Consider the following 21,886-nt stretch of genomic DNA (forward strand, 5'->3'; position numbering starts at 1 on the left):
CAGCCCGTAGATCAGAGAGTCCTCTGTTACGCAGCTGCTGGGGATGAACCTTGACACTGCCCCTTCCATCCTCCTCCACACCTTCTCCGCGAACCTCTGCCCACGGGAGGACTGCATGGGAGAACATATAATCTTTTTACAGGTGGTGGAGGGAATTGAGCCCAGATCACCTGTACAGTAAAGCGTTGTGCTAACCACTACATTACTGTGCTGCCCCAACTAGCACGTTTAGAAAATGAACGAATCAGCAAAACTAAATTTAGGATTGAGAGCGAGAAAATAAAACACAGTCATAGGTTAGTGTTTCCCCTTTTTTAGAATGGGTTTGGGTTGGTAAATGGTCTGAGATTAGATTAGATTAGATTCAACTTTATTGTCATTGTGCCAAGTACAGATACAAAGCCAATGAAATGCAGTTAGCATCTAACCAGAAATGCAAAGAATAGTGTTATTTACAAAATAACTGTGAATAAAAAGTAAGTGCTACAGCACACGAATATAAAAGCACTGAGATAGTACAATATGGGTGCAATACTGCTTAGCGCTGTGATATGAGGTCTCCTTTCAATAAAATGCCCACTACACCAATGTGCCTGTGCACCTCCAATTCTAGCCTCATGACCACCACCAGATTTAATCACCCCACCACAGGGTTGGTGCCTTCAATTGCCTACTTCATAATCTTTAGCAGTTCCTCTGTTCAGCTACAGCCGCTTCTTTCTTTTAATGTGCTCCATCAGACCTAATTTTGGTAATTTCTACCAATATTTCTATAAGTGAATTGTTGCTTTTATTTTTGATGATGCCGGTGTGAAGGCCTTGAAGTATTCAGCAGATCAATACTGATGCTGTTGGAGGTGGAGTTGGATTTTCGTAAGTCGGGTCTCGTAATCTCGGAAGCCCCAAAATACCCCCCAGAATTAGATTTTATTAGCATTGTTTTATTTATGTTTTTATAAATTGAGCCACGGCACGATTTAATCTGAGACTAGTTATGGGATAATTTACGTTGACTAATTAACCTGCCAGCCAATACGTCATTGGATTATGGGGAGAAACCGGGACACCCAGAGGAAACCCATGTGGTCACAGGCAGCGGTGGGATAAGTACCTTATTTATGGAGGACAGCTGAAGAACCATCATTGGCCACTGTTTATCTTTTTGATTTTTTTTTTGATTCCTTGCTTGGAGAAAATGATTTTTTTTCCCATTTTTTAAAAGTTGGACTTTTGACCTTGCATGTGTACCATTGGATTCCCTGCATCACTTGTGTATAACTCCACCTTGACACATTTTTGAACCCTTCTGCATTCAGTTCAGACAAATAATTAATTGTGCAAGGAATTTCTTTGTACTCTGGTGCACCTGAGAGTAAATTAATTAGATCTGTACTTATAGTTTTGTCATATCACATCACTGATATGAATGCAACATAACAATTGGCTGTAGAAGATAAACACAGTTAAGTATAAAATTGCCCTTTAGTTTCAACTATTCATTTGATGAATATAATAAAAATCAATAATGCTTCAGTAACAAAGTGCTGACATGTTAGGAAACACGGTTGGAACAGACTTAACTTTGAAATTCACACTGCCAGTTGGAGACATTTTACTCAGTTCAAACACCAGTAAACATTTGCAAAATCACCTCTGCTTTAAACAGCAGTGGGGTATTTGTCATCCAGTTTATGCTTTAGTGGTTGAGTTTGACGGTCAATTTATTCACTCCTAAGCACTCAGTCCAAGACTGGTATCTTCTTATTCTTGGTCACAATTCAATAATGACTGCCATATATCATTTGTTTTCAGTCAGGGGAAGCCAAAACTTTGTGTTATAGATAAGAATGATGCAAGGTGTACGTGAGCTGCACTGCAATGCGAGATTAGACATGGGAGTAACGCTTGGCCTTCCTGCCACATATGGAAAAGTACATTTATTTTCTCCAAATCATGTGAATTGTTTGCATACTCGGCACTGCCAGACATGGAAAACAGTTGCTTCTATTTACTGACATACTATATATTTAAAACGTGTAGCATCAATGATGCACTTGGGGACATGATAGTACTGAAGAGGATACGGAGCTTATTTTCTTTTTTAGTGTAATTTATTTTTTATTGAAGTTCATCATCAAACAAACATTTCCATAAGATGTATTTCAGATATTGTACATATATAATCATATAGTCATATATGCCATGAATCTCCACATAATATTTATCTGAGGTATACACTTAGAAAAGAGAGGAAAGAAAGGACAAGCAAAAGGTGAAAAAATAATTTTGCCTGGGAGGGAGCATCACAGTTATGAGAAGACTAGATAGGTTGGGTTCTTTTGAGCAGAGCTAAGCAGAGACCTGATAGAATTATACAAAATGACGAGGGGGTAGACAGTAACTTCCTATCTCCTCCCTCATCATTTAGATATCTTCAACTAGAGCATATAGGTTTAGAATAATGAGTTTTAGAGGGGGCATGAGGAAGTTTTTCACCTGAACATGGTTGAAGAGCAGAGGGCATAGCTTTAACATGAGACCAGGAAACTGTCTGTGTGTGGCAAGCTTTTCTACACAGCAAGCAGTGGCAGCTGGGAGCGTTCTGCTTGGTAATGGTAGAAGCAGTTTCAATAATGGCCTTCAAGTGTTTTTTAGATAGATACACAGGAATACGCTGAGAATGGAAGTAAATTGATCATGTGTAGACAGAATGGATTAGTTTGACATCATATTTGCAAAGATATCTTGGGCTGTAGGGCCTTGCTGTTCTGACCTAGATCCTACTGCCAGAGGGGTGGTGGAGGGGGAAACTTTCATAACAATTCAGAAGCATTCATATCGGCACCTGAATTACTAAGGCATAGGAGGCTATGAAGCAAGTGTTGATAAATGGGATTCATCAACACTTGGTCCAACTCACATTTCTACAGATGTACTGTGGAGCACGTTCTGACTGGTTGTGTCACCGTCTGGTATGGATGCGTCAATGCACAGGATCGCAAGAGGGTTCAGAGGACCGTAGGCTTAGCCAGTTCCATCAGAGGCACAAACATGCATTGGCAGGGCTCAAAGGCCAACATGCTTACCTGGCACCAGTCCTGGTCCAGCAGTGCACTGGCAAGGCTTACGTTGCTATGGGAATGCCCAGAAATTGGTGCTGTCTGGACTATATAATCTTGGTTCCCTGACATCAGAATCAGGTTTATTATCACTAAAGTATACCGCAAAGTTTATTTATCTATTGGTAAAGAGTGGAGTAGGTCCTTCCTGCCTGTTGAGCTGCAATAACCCAGCAGCCCCTGTCGCCCCCAATTTAACCCTAACCTGATCACAGGGCAAATTACAATGACCAGTTAACTTACCCGGTGTACCTTTGGACTGTCAGAGAAAACTGCAGCGCCCAGGTAAAACCCACACATTCCACGGAGAGGATGTACAGACTCCTTACAGATGACGCCAGAATTGAACTCCAAACTCCGAGCTGTAACAGTGCTGCGCAAGCACCCACGTTAGTGATCGTATACTGCATTCTCGAGGCCCTGGATCTTACAGATGGCCTGATGGTGGTGTGTATTTTATTGAGATACAGAGTGGTATAGGCCATTCCAGCCCTTTGAGCCGCACTGCCCAGCTATTCCCCAATTTAGTTCTCACCCAATCACAGGACAATTTATGATGACCAGTTAGCCTACTAACTGGTATAGCTTTGGATTGTGGGAGGAACCCAGAGCACTAGGAGGAAACCCACAGGGTCATGGAGAGAATGTACATATCCTTGCAGGCAATGGCGGTTGTTGTGCCTGTGTGGAGCTGGCTGAATGTACACAAAAGAAACCTGGGCCAAGATGATGACAGGCAGAAATGACCAGTTGTAATACCAACAGACATATGTTCTCCTTTAGCTCAGTGTGAGATGCTTAAATCTGCTCAACTGAATAGTCGACTCTAGTTCATTTGGATATTGCAAAGCTTGGATAGAGTGGATGTGAAAAGGCTGTTTCCCTTGTTAGTAGAGTCTAACCTCAAAATTTACGGTCATCCTTTTGAAAATGAGATGAGGAGGAATTTGTTAAGCCTGTATTGGTGGAATTCATTACCAAGGGCTGCAGATGCCAAATCATTGAGTGTATTTAATATTTAAGGCAGTGATAGATAGGTTCTTGATGTGGTAAGTAGGTTAAATATTATAAGGTAAATAGAATGGAGGGGGATTAGAAAAAAATAATCAGCCATGATCGAACCCATAATTGATGGTGCTGTGAAAGGAATATGTTCAAGGTTGTAGCCAATGAGACGTTAGACTATGAGGGAATTGGAAACATGGGAACCACTTGGGGAATGGAGTTATGGTGCAGGATCTAAAACATAATATCATAGTAATTGAAAATGCAGACAACGTATTGGGTTTATCTGAAGAGGAATAGAATTGAAGTGTAATGAAATCACATGATTGGGCCACACTTGCAATATACTCTCTGTATTTATCTGTCCATAAGTGTGAATATTTCCCCTTCCTTTGTGGTCATGTAAGTTGCTAACAAGTTATGAGCAGATGGTGAGAAGCTACTACTTAAACCTTCTCATCTTTGTGGTGAATGCACCCTCAGTCCTGTTAAGAGGGAAGTCTAAAATTTCAGCTCAATAATGATGGAGGAATGTGGTATTATTTTATATGGTCGGTGACCTGGAAGAAAACCGCTTCTCTTGTTCTTCCATTTGGAAGGTTGATGGATTTTTGCAGCTTCTCCCCTCAAAATGTCACCGTGCTGTTGCAGTGAAATTTGCAGCTGATACACACAGTGTACCGGTGATAGAGTATGAGTTAAAAAAAAATTGTCTTCAGTCATGCACGGTAAACAGCACGTTGTATAGAGGTTGTGCAGCCCACCCTGCTTCCAAAATTCAGTCGCGCACAAGCCAGCTGCTGTTATCTGTGCATCCTTAACCAAGAATGAATCTCGTGATTGGATAGTGGCCAGTCAGCTGCCGATGAAGACATTGCCGCAGACTGTCCAGGAGCTTTGATGGATGACGATCGGGAGCAATGCCTTCCGTCCTCAGACACCATTCCAACCTGTACCTCAGTAACTGACCCAGTGCAAGTGCAGGAAGTGAGCCTGCTTCCATTTTGGAAATTCTGCATCTGAACTCTTGGGTGTAGTTTCTTACCACTGAATTGGTCCAGGGTGAGGGGGAGTGTGTAGAGTAGGCAGGCAGTAGCTTTTACATTTTCAAGCTTTTCAATTCATTCCTGGAGTCAATAAAATCAAGCAACTGACCACTGTCCTGGGAAAACGTCCTTAAATTGAAGAATACTGCTAGGGGTTATTGAAATGGGGAGAAATGCTATTCAAGGATGGAATTCTAATCAATAATCTGTGAAGCAACAAATATTTAAGCAGAAAGGAATGACACTTATAGCTCATAACACTCAATGGGAATCTCTCCTTGAGATTGCTTTAAAAGTCAGCTCCCAAGAGCAATGATGAATCTTAATCATTCAATTTATTCTGTCTGTGCAGAACTTGAGGAATGTTTTAATTAAATTAAGTAGCTTATATTTGAATAGTGACATCATGTGCTTCTTTGAAGGAGTTACTGAGGCTGTCTCTTATAGAATTGCATTATGAATAACACTCAGTTAATAGATTCAAGGACAGTTTGATATTATCTGTACAGATTTGTAGCCTCTGTGTAGAAATGATGCCCATTTTACTAAAGTGGCAGCTCAGTTGAACACTTGTTGGTGGGTTTTACTCCCCCAAAAAAGTCAAATTGGAAAAACCCCAAAGGAAGATGATGGACACAAATCTATCAGTCATTAATTTAAAAAATTTAAGGGAGATTTATTGGAATGCCATTGTATTAGATGTCAAATTGTAATATATAGATTAGAAGAAAAATATTCTCTGATTTTTGCCTTATTTCCATCATTTCATTTTGTACCATAATTCTTCACTTACATCAATAACTCTGCTTTAATTACAGCAAAATTTAAATAAAACATATAATTTCACTGAGGTATCCACATAAGTTATCCACTAAAATAGAAAAGAGTTTCAGAGAAACATAACACAGTGGCATATGTGCTCACCCATAGCATACAAAAGAGTCAAGGATGCTCTAGGACAGTTCCCACAGAATATATTGTTTTAATGTTTATCCTATTTTAACAGCAGATGCAAACATAATAAATAGCAAAGCATAAGCTAATAAAGCCATTGTGCGTATTTGCATATAAGCAACTTTTTTATTGAATTCTATAGCAAAATGCCACAAGTATTCCCAATTGCCGAACAGCTACAAGGATAAGTAACACGTTATGTTTAGCTACTATTTTATTATTTGTGGTTAGATGATGGATCCTCTGGTGATGGAAATATTTGATTAAATGCAGCAAATATTCAGAAACAGATTGATTCCTAATCAGCCAGTGAACCCCAGTTGTTAACCCCAGAGTTTACTGACTCTAGTTCCTGAGCTATGATTGGAACGAAGCATTGAACACTTTCTTCTTTGTTCTTGTTCTGGCATTTGGATACCCCAAAGGATTGGGTATTCATTGACCAGTAGTCTGGCCGGTGCATTGATTTTCTTCAACCATAGAGGAGCAAACCCCAAAGCCAAAGATTTTTGATTCGGTTTGTGTTTTCTCTTAGTTAAGAAGATCAGCTAATTCCTATCACCATTTGGCCCAGGCTTAGTGGGAGAGAATGGGACACATTCAAAAACTAAATTAACTTATTTTAGTAAATTATCTGCTTATTTTAATAGAATTGAAAGTTTAAACCTGGAAAATCCAGAGTGGCACACACAAAATGTTGGAAAACTGAGTCCAACGAGTTGAAATGTTGGGTTTTGTTAGCTTTATGATCTTCATTAAAATGTTTTGAACTGAAAGCAAAAGTTATTTTCACAGATGTTGAATATTTTAACCATTTCATCATTAATCAAACTGTTTCACAAATTGCTTCCCAATATATGTAATCTTTATACATGTCCTTAACAATGCTTTTTCTGTACTTCTGTATAAAAATGCTCAGTGATTTTTATTTGTGTTTTATTTTAACAGTCTCCACAAGCCCCTAACTTTTCAGATATGGAAGCTGTACCTATTTTGCTTAACAATGTGAAAGCTGGACCCCCAGAGGTCTTGCTATCCACTGATCACTATCAAACACAAACTGAGCCGGTGGACTTGTCTATTAACAAAGCGAGGACATCTCCAACAGCTGTATCATCAACACGTTCCTCACCCAGCTCAGTGACAACAACCTCAATCCCTTCAATGTCCTCTTGCTCTCCTCGCTTGACTTCATCCCCATCTGTGATAACCTCAGTGACTTCATCAACAGGAATGTCTACAGTATTAACGCCAGGCTCCGTTGTTGCATCTTCCCCGGGTGTCGGGGGCCAACAGTACTTGCACATAATCCACCCAATGCCACCTTCAAATGCAATGAACTTTCCGTCCAGTAAACTGCATCGCATTCCAGTGGTTGTACAATCCGTTCCTGTGGTATACACAGCCATGAGGTCACAGAGGAACTCTACCATCGTACTCCCAATGCTGGAAGATGGGCGGAGTCAAATGAAAGGTAAGTGGGTAGAAGTAATGCATCTGTTAAGGCAGGAATGCAATCCTGATATAATGGGAGATTCCTGCAAAGTTCAGTGCAAATAAACTTTCAGCCAGCTCCCAGTTGAAGGCATCTGAATATTGAATCATTGTTTTACCATACATGTGCATACAATTTGTCTTTATCCAAAATCCTTTTAATTTTTTCCATCACCATTCCCTCTGTAAGTTGCCTACATGTATGGCATTCCCCTATTAGGAGAAATGAGCTACACAGAAGTAAAGAAGGATTTAATATTTTCAGTTTATTTGCAACCCATTAGCCTCACACTCCATCTCCCCGACCACTAACTTGATAAATATCTCTCTAAGGCACTATTTAAATTGCAGCACTGTGGTGAAGGCTTTTTTATTGTGGAGTGCTTAATTATTTGTATTGTTCAACCTGTATCTGGGGTTTCTTTTCTCTTGATTGGTCTATCCCAGGAATACCTGTGGGGTTTCTGATCTCCATCTTAGCTGTTCCTGAGGTCCCTGACCTCATTCTCACCACTTCTGGGGCTCTGCAGTTGCCCAAACAATCCCAAACTCCAGGCATTTTTGTTATTACTGCAGAACCCAGCAGTCTAACCATTTATATCCCTGGATAGAAACAATGAGCTGCAATTCTCCAAGGGATTTGTGTACAAGGAGGGTTCTGAGGTGAAACATTCCATTGATATGATCTAATATTGTGATTTAAGTGTTTTGTTTAAACTAAACAAAATATTTGTTAGTTTACAATGTTTCTCTCCCTAGAAGTTGTTCTTCATTGGCTCTAATTAATAGAATTAAATAATTACCCACTTTTCTCTGTCCTTACTGCAATTAAACCACAGTTATTTTTTGTGTGTAGTTTCCAATAGTTTTGGGTAGAATGTGAAAAATCGTAATTTATTACTCTCCATCTGGGAAAAGGGGAACAATTTTTTTTTTGTTTTTGCAACGTATCCAGTTCTTTCAAGCCATTCCCTGGATTATCAAAGCACAATATAAGTGGGGGGGGGGGGGGGGGGGATTTCATAACCAGTCAGCTTTGGCGTATCACCCCATTTAGCACTTTATTTTTCTGTTTTGAATTGATAATGTGCCACAACAGTTGTGATTCGACTGCTGGATAATTTGACTTTGTTCTTGCATTATTGATGGGGTTTGAGGAGGCAGTCAGAGTTGTTCAAAATAGATTTATTATCAAAGTACATATATGTCACCATATACAACCCTGAGATTTGTTTTCTTGCGGGCATACTCAGTAAATCCAAGAACCATGATAGAATCTATGAAGGACCGCAGCCAGCAACGAATGTGGAAAAGATAACACAATGTGCAAATATGAAAGGAAAACAAAATAATAATGAATAAATAAGCAATAAGTATCGAGAACATGGGATGAAGAGTAAGTGAAAGTGAGTTCATAGATTGTGGGGCCAGTTCAGTGCTGGGGTAAGTGAAGCTGAGTGCATTATCTCCACTGTAAAGAAGAATGCGAGCGATGTGCTCCAACTAGACACTGCTTTATTAGTGCTACTGTTGATGTTTAATCTGAATTGTTAGTAAAAACAGACATTTTATTTGTGGTTATGGATTGACCAAATAGGCATATTTGACTAGAAATTGGGTCTTTCTTATTTTGTATTTTGCTGTGTAATGAGAGAGCACCCCAAATGTCTGAGAGCTTGATGAAATTCATCTTTAATATATTGTTCGCTGTTGAATGTTAAAAATGGAGCAGTTCTCAATGGCAATTGTCTGCAAAGATCACAGCTGCTGTTGCTAGGAAACATGGGAAGCGTGGCACAGCCTTAAAAGTCATAAGACAGACAGCACAGTTCAGGAAAGGTGATCATAGAAAGCATAAGGAAAAGGGATAGTTGTCTTGAGTGTATATAGTCACAATCTTTGCACTTTACCGTCCCCATGCACAGTGACTGCCCACACTAAGCAGCAAGGACAATGGCTTACGAGTTTGCAGAGATTGCAATATACAAGTGCTCTGAATAACAATTATTGCGAGACCCAGCAATGAGCTCCAACTGAAGTGACGAAGTAGAGAAAACTCAATGTATGCATAAAGAGAGCAAGACATTGAGTACCCTCAATTCAGCTTGCTGAGGCCTTTGCTCCTGTTTCTCAAAGGGTTGTATACGAAGGCAACAGTCTGCTTGTTGGTGCTCTAATTTCTTTCATTAAGGCAGAAGAGAGCATCTCGTGTGTCAATGGTGACATCCTGTGAATGATTGGTAGCAGCCTTCTCAGGTAAACCTAGTCCAGAAGTGGACTGTGAGACTTTCACCAGAGATGGATGTAAAATATCTGTGTAACAACTTCTATGCACGGTCTAATTTATGTCTGACCATTTTCCCAGTGTGCACTTTTTTTTTAAAAAAAAAGCAAATGTTAGAATTTCCAAGCAATATGATGTACCAGTTAATGGATTCAGCAAAAAAGAAAACCACAATTTGTATTGATACTTTGTGCTTTTGAGTAGAGAAATTAATACATACAACTAAAGTTCAAAGTTCAATCTATTATCATAGTGCATACATGTCGCCACGTACAACCCTGAGATTCTTTTTCTGCGGGCACACTTGGCAATTCGATAGAACAGTAACTTTAAACAGGATCAACGGGCAACAAACTGTGCAAATGCAAATATAAATAAATAAATAACAATAAATGACGAGCATGAGAGAACAAGATGCAGAGTCCTTAAACTGAGACCGTCATTTGTGGGAACACCAGAAGTAGAATGAGTGTTCAGGAAGGAGCCTGATGGTTGAGGGGTAGTAACTGCTTTTGAACCCGGTGGTGCAAGTCCTGGGGCAGCTGTACCCACAGTGAGAAAAGAATATGGCCTGTGTGATGAGTATCTTTGATGGATGCTGCTTTTCTACAACAATATTTCATGTAGATATGCTCAGTGGTTGGAAGGTTTTTACCCACAATGTACTGGGCTGTATCCACTGCCTTTTGTCGGAATTTCTGCTCAAAGGCGTTGGTGTTCCCATACCAGGCCGTAGTGCAGCCAGTCAGTACACTTTCCACCACACATCTAGAGAAGCTTGCCAAAGTTTTTGCTGACATACCGAATCTCCTCAGACCCCTGAGGAAGTAGAGGCGCTGTCGTGCTTTCTTTGCAATTACGGTTATGTGATGGGTCCAGGACAGGTCCACTGAAATAGAAACACCCAGGAATTTAAAGTTATTGACCCTCTCCACTTCTGATCCTCTGATGATTACTGGCTCATGTACCTCTGGTTTCCTTCTCCTGACGTCTACAATCAGTTCCTTGGTCTTACTGACATTGTGCGATGTTGTTGTTATTACACCACTCAGCCAAATTTTCAATCTCCCACCTGTATCCTGATTCATCTCCACCGGCTTCATACAGCCCACAACAAGTAGCACCATCAGCAAACTAGTATCAAGAATTGAAGTAGCATGATTGGATTTTAGTCACTTGACCATAAGGTAAATAAAATGATGCCCGTTTGCCACCTTTATGCTGGGACAAGAACCATTTCACTTTTGGCTGAGTATTCTGCTGTGATAAACCTTCCATGTTGCACGTGGAAACAAAGCTGTGGAAACCAAATCTGAATGTTTGTAAAAAGGACTGAAATAAATAACAAATAATTGTTATAGAACCTGATTATGCACTGTAATGATTGAAAAGTTGTACAGACTTTGAACTCTGAAGCTTGAAGTAGCCTAAAATATCAACAGATTAATTCCAGAAACAAAGGGGAGAGTAAAAGAAATGAGAGAACTTAAGTATGAGTAAATGTATTCTAAACAGTCAATTTTGATATTAATTTACTGGAGGTATAGACAGTATATTCATATCTTTTCACATCACAGTTACATGTTTAATGTGGCATAAATTGTTAAAAGCATAACTTAAAGTAAAAATTCCAAGTTTTTTACCTCTCATATTTGCATATTGGAAGTAAAATTAAAAGTTATTTCAAATCTGATGCAAGTGATTCTGCAGATGTCCAAAATCTTGAGCAGCACAAAACGTTGGAGGAACTCAGTGGATCAGGCAACATCCATAGAGGGGAAGAAACTTGATATTTCGTGCTGAGACTCTTCATCAGGATTGGAAAGGAAGTGGGCAGAAGCCAAAATAAGGTCGTGTGGGTTGAGGGGTAGGGGTACAAGCCGGCAGATGATGGGTAAGTGGGTGGGTGGGGTGAATGGAAATGATGCGAGAACCTCTCCCCTCCACTCCACACTCATCCTTCCCCCTCAGCTGATGTCACCTATCACCTGCCAGCTTCTACTCGTCGCACCTCCCCATTACTTTATTCTGGCTTCTGTCCTTTTCCTTTCCAGTGCTGATGCAAGGTCTCAGCCAGAAGTGTCTCTGTTCATTACCTCCTGTAGACGCTGCCTGACCTGCTGAATCCCTCCAGCATTTTTCTATGTGCTACTCAAGAGTTTTATTACAATGCAGATTTACAAATCACTTACAGTTACTGAAATATTCATACTTGCGTTTCACAGTTGTAATTGGCAGCAATGAAGTGTTAGCCATTCTGGGAATGAAGCCAACCCAACTTCTGGAGAAGTAGTTTCCAAAAGCTCAAATGCATCTAGCATTACCTCCAGACAGATGGAGAGCCGATAGACACTGAGGGCAGTGAGCAGTGGAACAGGTATTGCAGTAAGCTTGTAGGAAGGGGAAGGGGGAACGACTAATGGAAAAATGTGGCAGCCACTAAGTTAGCCTGCCTCTCAGCTACAGCAGAAGACACCAAGTCACATCCGCCTGCAGGATTGGTTGATGATTTCCGGTTAGCAAAAAGAGAAGTTGCCCGAGGCTGCGGTGTAAACACTCCAGCATTGGAGACTTAAAGACAATAAAGTTGACTATGAATAATGCATGTATCAGACAGTCGGAAGAATAACTACAAGCTGTTGATTCTGCTGGCCCATAAGCGAATATCCATTCTATGTATTTTGTTAAATAGTGCCACTTAAAGCTATTTTGTGGCTTCCTATTCATTTTAAAACATAGAGATATAGAAAATAGGTGCAGGAGTAGGCCATTTGGCCCTTCGACCCTGCACCACCATTCAGTATGATCATGGCTGATTTTGACGGAATAATGCCATCGATCCCCTTCCACCATCGCTGAGATCACCCTAGAGCCTGACAGTACAGAGCTTCTTCCCCAAGATTCTGTTTTCTACGATTTAATGTATAACTCAGACGATTATTTCTGACAATATTCTGCTTTCCTATGTGTTCTTTATCCCTTGGACAAGCAGATCCTATTTGAATCAGAGTATCATCTTGCTCCAAGTGGGACTCTAGGGGGCAAATTACCCAAGTCTCCTGGTTGCAGTCTTGCAACGCAATGAGAAGGGGTGGAATAAAATAGATCATATAGATAGACAGGATCAGTATTATCGGCTGAACCTTACAACTTGTTCTCAGTATTATTTATTTATTTATCTACTTATGCTTGATGCTATTCTTTGAACGGATTCCATGGTTTTCATTGTTTTAGGCCTGTCTCTAGGAAGACAAATCTCAGGGTTGTATACTGAATACATACTTTGGTAATAAATGTACTTTGAAGCCTTATTATTATTTTTGTATTTGCCCAGTTTGTCATCTTTTGCAGTGTTTTCTTCAGTTTTTGTTTGTAGTTTTTTTCATTGATTCTTTTGTGAATTCTTTGTTCTACTGTGAATTCCTGCAAGAAAGTTAATCTCAGAGTAATATATGATGACAGATAATGTAATTTGAACTTTGAACTTCAAAGAGCTGCTTGCAAAAGAGAAGAATGAGGCCTGAAATTTGATTAGGAACTATTTCATTGAGTACGATTCAGTTCCCACTGAATGCCATCTTTCAGCTAGTTCTAAATGACGCTATTAAAATATGTCAAGAATTGGAAACTCGCTTGGTGATTTCCAATCTATGAAGGATAGACTTACAGTTGATCTTGTGTTCTGCAGTTACCAGTAGGTTGTGCCAGCTTTTAAAGAAGTATTGATTGTCATTTTCAGTGGAGTTGTTGGACAGTCACTCTGTGTCCATGTAGTATAAGCCTGCAATATGGTCTTCCCCAACACTGTGCACTGTGTATTTATACTATCTCTGCCACTCAGTAATTTTGTTCACCTCTATCATGCTACCTCTCAGCCTTCTTCCCTCCAGAAAAGCAGGCCCAGTTCATCCAATACATCTGATAGCTGAAGTCCTCCAATCTAGGTAGCCTCTTTGACAATCTTTTCTACGCTCTTTAGCTGAAATACATCCTTGGCCAAGGAGTGGTGGATCTGTGGAATTCGTTGCCACAGGCAGCCGTGGAGGGAAGTCATTGAGTATATTTGAGGCAGAGCTTAATAGATTTTTGATTGGTTGGCGCATGATAGGATACGGGGAGAAGGCAGGAGATTAGGGGTGGAAGGGAAATGGATCAGCGTTGATGATGGTGGAGCAGAGTCGATGGACCAAGTGGCCTAATTCTGCTCCTATTTCTTATAATGCAGTGACTAGAACTGTACACAAAAGTCCACAAGTGTAGCCTAATCAATGTGTTGAACAACTGTAACATAACATTCTAACTCTTAAGCTTAGCTGTGAATTAATACTTTGCCTCATGTATGTATATGTAGTGATCACATATATTGAACAGGGAAAGGGCTGCAGTAAAAGTGTAACAAGGTGATAAATACAAGTGGGATGGGGCGTACTGAATTTTTCAATCACTATTTCAAATAATTAAACTCTAGCACACACTGAGCGTACAGGTACAGAGCACTAGTTTAATACCACATTCTGATTTGGAAAGGAGGAGGGCAACTTTCAATGTGACGTTTGTCGCCTCTGCAGTTTATTGAGAAAATATGCTCTTTGTCTAGTTATGACCTTGGTGATCATACAGTCACAGTTATGATGCATGTGCCTTATTGGTCTAAATAGGATGTTAAAGAATTCAGGTTGACAGCAGTGTGAAAAAATGATCATTGCAAAGATTATCTTCAAATATTTTGTGCTGGATTTTTTTCTGTTTGTAAGAAAAGGCAAGGATTTGGTGGACTGGAGGTGTTTATTTGCATTAATCTTAGCTGATTCATATGAAGGAGAATAATATGGAGAGAAGGATGGAGAGATGTACAGACAGATTGACAGAGGTGAGATAGAGGAATGAGATACATAAGGAAACGGCGAGATTTGGAATAGGAGAGAAAATAAGGAGTGAATGGGAAATGGGGAGGGGAATAAAGAGTGGTGGAGGGAGAGGGTATTGTACACGAAGAGTGATGGAACTAAGGAGAGAGATCCAGATTGAGGGGGAGAGGTAGTGATGGATGGGGAGAAAGGGATAAAGAGTGTGTGTGGGGGTGGGGCGGGGAGAACCGAATCAGGGAGAAGAAGAGCAGATAGTGATGGTGAAGAGGATACGGGGGAGAGGGAGCTACAGACTGGTGGATGAAAATGAAGATACAAGTGAAGAATGATGAAGGTAAGAAGAGGGCAGAACATAAATAAAAGTGAGTGGTTGGAGAAAGAAGTGTAAGATCTCAACAGAAAGAGATAGTGTGAGCAAAGTGAAAATTTCAGAGTATGAGAGAGAAAGGAATGAGAGGAGAGGGGCATAGAGTGTAAGAGTGAAAGGTAAATAAAGGAAGATACGGGGAGAGTTTTTTAGGGAGAGGAAGTTGGTGAGCGGTACAGATTGTATTTAAATAAAAAGAAAGATTAAGATAGGATGGAAAATTGCTTTTATCTGTAAGTGTTTGTCATGCCCCTCATCTACAGAAATCCAAATTGTTTCAAGAAATATGTGTGTCCTGAAAGCTAGAAACTTGAAACCACGCTATTCCATTAAGAGTTTGAAATAGAGAATGCTGGAACAACTTTCCAATTTTGAATCGGCAGCAAATATAACTCAAGTATTTCTCTCACATTAGCTGCCATCTCCTGGATTAAGTATTACTTCCTGACTTTTCCTGACCATTGGCTAATACTTCCAACAATAAGAAACATAACCCCTAATGGTTGTCAGTGCTGAATCTCAATTGGAGGTGAACCAGTTGTGAGAAGTTGTTGGGAAAGGACTAATATGACACTACCTCATTTTATAACAAAGATGTTCCAGTTTATTATCATTATTGTATAATCCTCTGTATTGTTAATGATAGGAATACTGTTCTTAATGTTTTGGTATCAGCTATAAAAATGTAATTCAGACTTTCTAGAAATCCATTTCTACCGGAGAATTTCACTATCACTCCTGGTATCAGTGTTTATCTTCTGCCGATTATGAAGTGTTATTCTCACTCATCCCAATATGAAGGCATGAAAGTGCAGTTCTGAGAACTGGCATTGTGTGTTTTCACCCAAATTTAAAGAATAGTAACATGGGCAATGTATCAGTGAGTCTGGTTTGCCAGTAGAACTAAAACTGAATGCATGTTAACAACATTGGGGATGGTGAGCCAATAACATATATCAAAAGAAAGAAAATCAGTTCAAACATTAACATTGTGCAAGGAAGTGTTTTTGCAAGAAAAGTAGAAAAAAAGTTATTGAAGATGTTGATATTAACAATCTGTACAATGTCAGACTATCAAAAATGCATTTTATTGTGAACACTGTGCTCGTGAATTATGGTTGCTATTGTTTCATAGAAAATGGTATTTCACGAACTTCAGTTCTGAATATTATTTGCTTATTTTTACTGCTTGCATGATTTGTTATTTTTTCCTGCACTTTGAGTATATGACATTCCTCTTTTTTTTAATGGATTCTAGTGACACGGCACATAACAAACGAACTATTGGGATTCTTTGTTTTATGGCTGCCTATAAGGAGACAGATCTCAAGTTTGTATATAGTGTACATACTTTGATAATAAATGTAACTTGAATCTCAAATTTAAACAGATAAATATATCAACTTCACATTCAAATCCTACTGCCTGTAAAGTCATTTAATGTTCTAAAACATTTTTAGACTTAGAATAAATTATCATAGTGGTTGAGAGAACAATCTAGTATTAGATTTTAAAGGAAATTTTAAGCCAGATCTTGGTGAATAGTCCTAGCATGTTGAAAAGACTATTCTTTTTTATTATGCAAATCTGCCCGTAAACTGGAGAAATTAAGTGATACAGTAGGATTTAAGAATCTTCGGAATGTATTGTTGCTTTCTTTCAAAGCACCTGTGGCTTGCAGAAAGGATGTTACGGATTTGTACATTAGTTGGCTTTTGTCAGCAAGTGAAGGCATAATTATCAAAAAATGGTCTCTTTTTAAATATGATATTGGTCAATTCAGCCACAGTAGCCAAACATCGTCTTCTTACTACATCAGGCAGTTTCCAGGTGTACAATGGTGATACCCACCATTTCACCAGATCCCCTCCACTGTTACTGGGCTACCTGAATCAACCACTTCCACTTCTGCAACATCATCCAACTCTTTCCTTATTACCTACAGCCTTAACTCTTCCTATCTACAGACCCAGCTGTCTTGTTCTGTTCCAATTTTTGATGTGATCCAGAACTTTACTATATTCTAAGTGAAATCAACTCATTTTCATTGTAGTTGATGATCTCCATTGGGTCCCAATTAAAACCATAAGACATAGGAGCAGAATTAGTCCTCTTGATCTGATTTATTTTTCCTCCCAACCCCATTTTCCAGCCTTCTCCCCATAACCGTTCAAACTCTTACTATTAATTAACACTTCATTTTCTTTTCAAATTCTCATGCTAAGTTTTCAAATGCTTCCAAGCTTTTGGTGGTCTGTTTGTTGTTTATAAACCGCGGTTATGAAGCAAATTGATATGTTTTAATAGTATTGTAGTAATAGAAGTTTTAAATGGTATTGGGAAAGTACCTTTGTCTCATTATTTCTTCCAAAAGTAATGCTTGTGTCAATTTTAAGGCACCCTTTCTCTTAATGTACCTGAAGTGTCTCCGCAGTGAGAATGCTAGTAGAGCAGGAGTCTCACAAAATCAGTGGCCCGGATCATTCCCGGCCTAGGATACTGTCCATGGAATTTTCACATTTGACCTGTGACTACTTGGGATTCGTCTGGATTCAAAGTCAATTTATTACCTAAGTCTATAATGCTCCATTCTGATTCAGTGTCTTGCAGGTATTTACAAGAATAAAAATTAAAACAGCAGAATTTACAAAAGCAGTGGCAAGCAGCCAGTGTGCAAAAGAAGACAAAATGTGGTGATAAAAATAATATTGAGGGCATGAATTGTAAAGAAAGTGAGTCTAGGTCCTCCAATCAGTCCAGAGTTCTGGTGATTGATGCTGGATCAGCAGCCTGATAGTTGTAGGATAATAATTGTTCCTGAACCTGGTGGTCTTGGACCTAAGGCCTTCTGTACCTCCTGTGCAACGGTAGGAGTGAGAAGACGGCATGGCCTGGATGGTGAGGTCTTTGGATGCATCAGTGGTGGGGAGAACTTTGCTTGTGGTGGACTGGCTTGTGTCTGTCACTTTCTCTTGCCTTTTCCATTGCTGTGTTTTAGTGTTTCCATACAAGACCATACTAGGGTCCAGCAGTTTCACCCTACATCTAAAGCTGTGCAGGGTGGCAGGTTACTGGGCCATTTAAAAGACACATTGATAGGAAAGATTTGGATGCATATGGGGCAAACACAGGCAAATGCGTAAACACAAAGTACACTGCAGATGCTGGAGTCAAAGCAACAACACGCTGGATGAACTCAGCAGGTCGGGCAGCATCCGTGGAAACAAGCAGTCAATGTTTTGGGCCAACTGACTGGACTGAAGAGGGAGGGGGAAGGGGCCCAATAAAGAAGGTGGGGGAAGGGTGGGAAGGAGAAGGCTGGTAGGTGTCAGGTGAAAAACCAATAAGAGGAAAGATCAAGGGGTGGGGGAGGGGAAGCAGGGAGGGGAAAGGCAGGAAAGGTGAAGAAGGAATGTAAAGGGGAAAGCACTATGGGTAGTAGAAGAAGGCAGAATCATGAGAGAGGTGATAGGCAGCTGGAGGAGGAGGCAAAGTGAAACTGGGATGGTTTGAGGGGGTGGGGGAGGGAATTACTGGAAGTTGGAGAATTCAGTGTTCATGCCAGGGAGCGGGAGATTACCCAGTTAGTCGACTAGCTCAGTTAGGCATCTTGGTTGGCATGGATGAGTTGGGCCCTTGGACTTTATTTCCATGCAGTATAACTCTGAGGCTACAGAAAGAAGTTGATTTGTGATAAGATGGCCACTCTTGCAAGATAAATCATAAAAGTCGCCAATTTCTTGCTCTTCGTAGACTCAATATAACAATAACAAGTAAGTTTATTTTTGTCACATGTTACTAGGAAGCAGGTTCACGAGATCGATAAAGAGGACAAAAGGCACTGATTATGAGTGAATGCATCAACCATTTATTTACAGACAAATGGCAAAACACTTAGCCAAACATCTAAATCAATCAAGTACTCATCGAAAACACCCTAAGTTATTAAAGCAATGACACTAAACATTCTTTTCCTGCATTTGTACAAAGGTAGGCAGGGAGTTCAGCACTTTCTCAAAAATCACCCAAGGTAGACGCTTTCTTCAGGGTTTTTAATGAGAAGAACTTATGAAACTGCAGAAAGTTAAGTAATTCAAAACAATGCAAACTCATTACAGACCTGACTATACTAATACTATTGATTATATTGACTATATTAATACTACAGATTATTCTCACAATCGATGTAGACCAAGGTAATACACACAATGTTCTATAGTAATGCTGTGTAGACCATAATGAGCTTGTGGTGCAACGATAGCTTAATATGATAAACAATAAACAGAACACTTCCTTCAAAGCACATCTACTAAAAGCTTAAGACTCACAGATATTACTGTTTCAAGGGAAAATAAAGAGTGAATGGAAATGAATGTCTTTCTACCATGCATGTTTCAAGTCAAAATCCAAATTAACCTGCATAGGAAATGATGTAAAAAAACAGTTTACAAACAGGAAGTAATGTTCAAACAAGGCAAACAGCATACAAAGTGAACTGCGCCTCTAGAGGGCAGAACAGTACTTTTTATTCTGTGAAACCAAGAATCCATCTTAACATACAAAAGGTCCCTTTAAGAGTCTGATAAGTGGAATCAACTCCATCCTTGACCCTGATGCTTTCAGGCTTTGTATCTGCTGCCCAATTGGAAAGGGAAGAGAGAGAATGTCTTGCAAGCGTAGGCTCATTGATTACGCTGGCTGCTCATTGACTGAGGCAGCGTGAAGTGTAGACAGAGTCCAGAGAAGGGGAGCTGTTCCCTGTGATGTGCTGAGCTGTGTCCACAACTCTCTGCTGTTTCTTATGGTCGCATGCAGAGCAGTTGCACATTCAGACAGAAGGCTTTCTGTGGCTCATCGATTAAGAGGAGATGGGAACACACTGAATTTCTTTAGCCTCCCGAGGAAGTTTGCAGACACCTATCAACAAAACAAAAAAACCCATAGAATGAATGATGGAAACATAAGAACCCTGAAGCACCCCCCCCCCCCCCAAGCAGAAGCATCAACCTTCCGCCCCCCCCCCCCACTTGTGCCAGAGGAAGCACTGACCCCTACTATGCGACCCCCCCCCTCCCCAAAGAGACCTAGATCTAGAGTCCATCAAAAATTCCAGTTCATAACCCACATTTCGGAATCTCAGACAGTTCTCTCTCTCTAGTGAGGGAAGAGGGAAGTTACTTCTGCAACAACGAGAGTGGAGACCAGCAACTCACCGTTTCAATGTTGGAATCCTCCGTGGCAATTCTCCAAGCCCCTCCCCCCCCATCTCGGAGACTGACAAGCTCTCCCTCTCCATTAAAAGAGAGAGGGATCACTTGAGCCCAGAGGCTTTCTTCCGACTGCAGCACACACCACGTGCTCTCTCGATGTTCCAGTGTCTCCCACGATGCTCATTCCGTGAAGCATTGCTGAGCTTCCTTAGCTGTGACGTCCACGTGGTTGGACCAGAATGGGATGTTCATGATATTTGCACCTGGGAACTTGGAGTTCTCGACCACCTCAATCTGTCTTGATATATACAGGAGAAGCGTATCACCTCCCCTTCCTCAAGTCTGTGACAGCGTACTTTGTTTTGTTGATTACACTGGCTGTGCTACCAAGGCAGTGGGAAGTGTAAGCAGAATCCATGGAGGGGAGTGGGAGGCAGGCTGGATTTCGTTATGTTCATGGGTCACCATAGGCACCACACAAAGTTAGCTTTGCCCCAGCCTTGCCTTTTGCACTTGCTGTAACTAATTCCAATGTAAACCCAGTAAAATCAATGTGGTTCCACTGTAATTATTGGCAAATGTAACAGTAAGAGGGCAAGACTTAACATCATTTTGCACACAAAAAACCGCCACATTCTTAGTTTAGCAGAACATCATGCTTACATTTTGTGCCTTTGAAACACAGTTAATTTTGGCTAACATAAATACAGCAATTGTAATTGGAAGCAGGTCATCAGCGTGCTTTCTGTTAGACCTGTTTGAACTCCCTGTGCTTACAAAGTGAATTAGCTTTCGAGAGCTAGCTTCCAACAAGACATGTGTTTGACTCCCAGCTGCATGGATTGTTTTCTTTTGGAAGGGAAGGGCAAACAACGAGGTTTTATAAGTATGATTTATAATACTTATCTGTATAAATTTTAAAAATCCGCCGCTCTGTGCTTTTGATCTTGTCATGCCTGCAGTGTCTTGGAGGTACCAAAGCAGAAGGCTGTGCTGAGGAAGCAATTATTCTTGCTAGCCACATGGAACAGAGGTTTGGTTAATTAGGTGGAGCCACCGTTACAAATTGGTGCGATCGCAGCCATTGGAAGTGCACACTGGGACAGCAGCTCACCCCTCTGACATGATAAATGTGGTGAGCAGAGTGCGTGCCTTTCTTTCTAGTATACAGAGGTTGCAGCACATAATGTCTCTTGTGTTTTGATTAGAGCGATTAGAGGTGACTGCAGTTGTTAATTCTGCTTGTAAAAAAGTTTGTCTTGCAAAGTCAAAACAAATAATGCTTCATTTCCATCACTTGTTGTGGAAATTTTGTCCCCTGAAAGCTGTTCTCTCTCAGACTTCCACACGCGGTTTTCTTGTGCATTTTACAAGGGTGGGCTGTTGAGTAGCAGCGGAAGTGTGTGCACTAACACACAGCTCTCACCTAGTGTGCAGCAGCATGAGTGTGCATTCGCAGAGGCCAGCAAGTGTGTAATAATGTAGCACAGAGCCTACTAAGTGTGTAACTGTGTGAGTGTGCACTCATAGATGCCACTG

The 21,886-nt window shown here is 40.3% G+C and overlaps 1 protein-coding gene across 4 annotated transcripts in view; it reads left to right on the forward strand.

Annotated features, from left to right (window-relative positions):
• Positions 1–21,886, forward strand: part of klf12b (Kruppel like factor 12b) — a 264,047-nt gene that overhangs the window by 164,574 nt on the left and 77,587 nt on the right. For all 4 annotated transcript variants that reach the window (XM_073028016.1, XM_073028008.1, XM_073028023.1 and 1 more), the window contains one exon: positions 7,073–7,598. In XM_073028016.1, coding sequence (XP_072884117.1) covers positions 7,073–7,598 — 526 coding nt within the window. The remainder of the gene's footprint in view (positions 1–7,072; positions 7,599–21,886) is intronic.

This window comes from Hemitrygon akajei, chromosome 2 (genome assembly GCF_048418815.1).
Source record: "Hemitrygon akajei chromosome 2, sHemAka1.3, whole genome shotgun sequence".
In the NCBI taxonomy this organism is placed as follows: Eukaryota; Metazoa; Chordata; class Chondrichthyes; order Myliobatiformes; family Dasyatidae; genus Hemitrygon; species Hemitrygon akajei.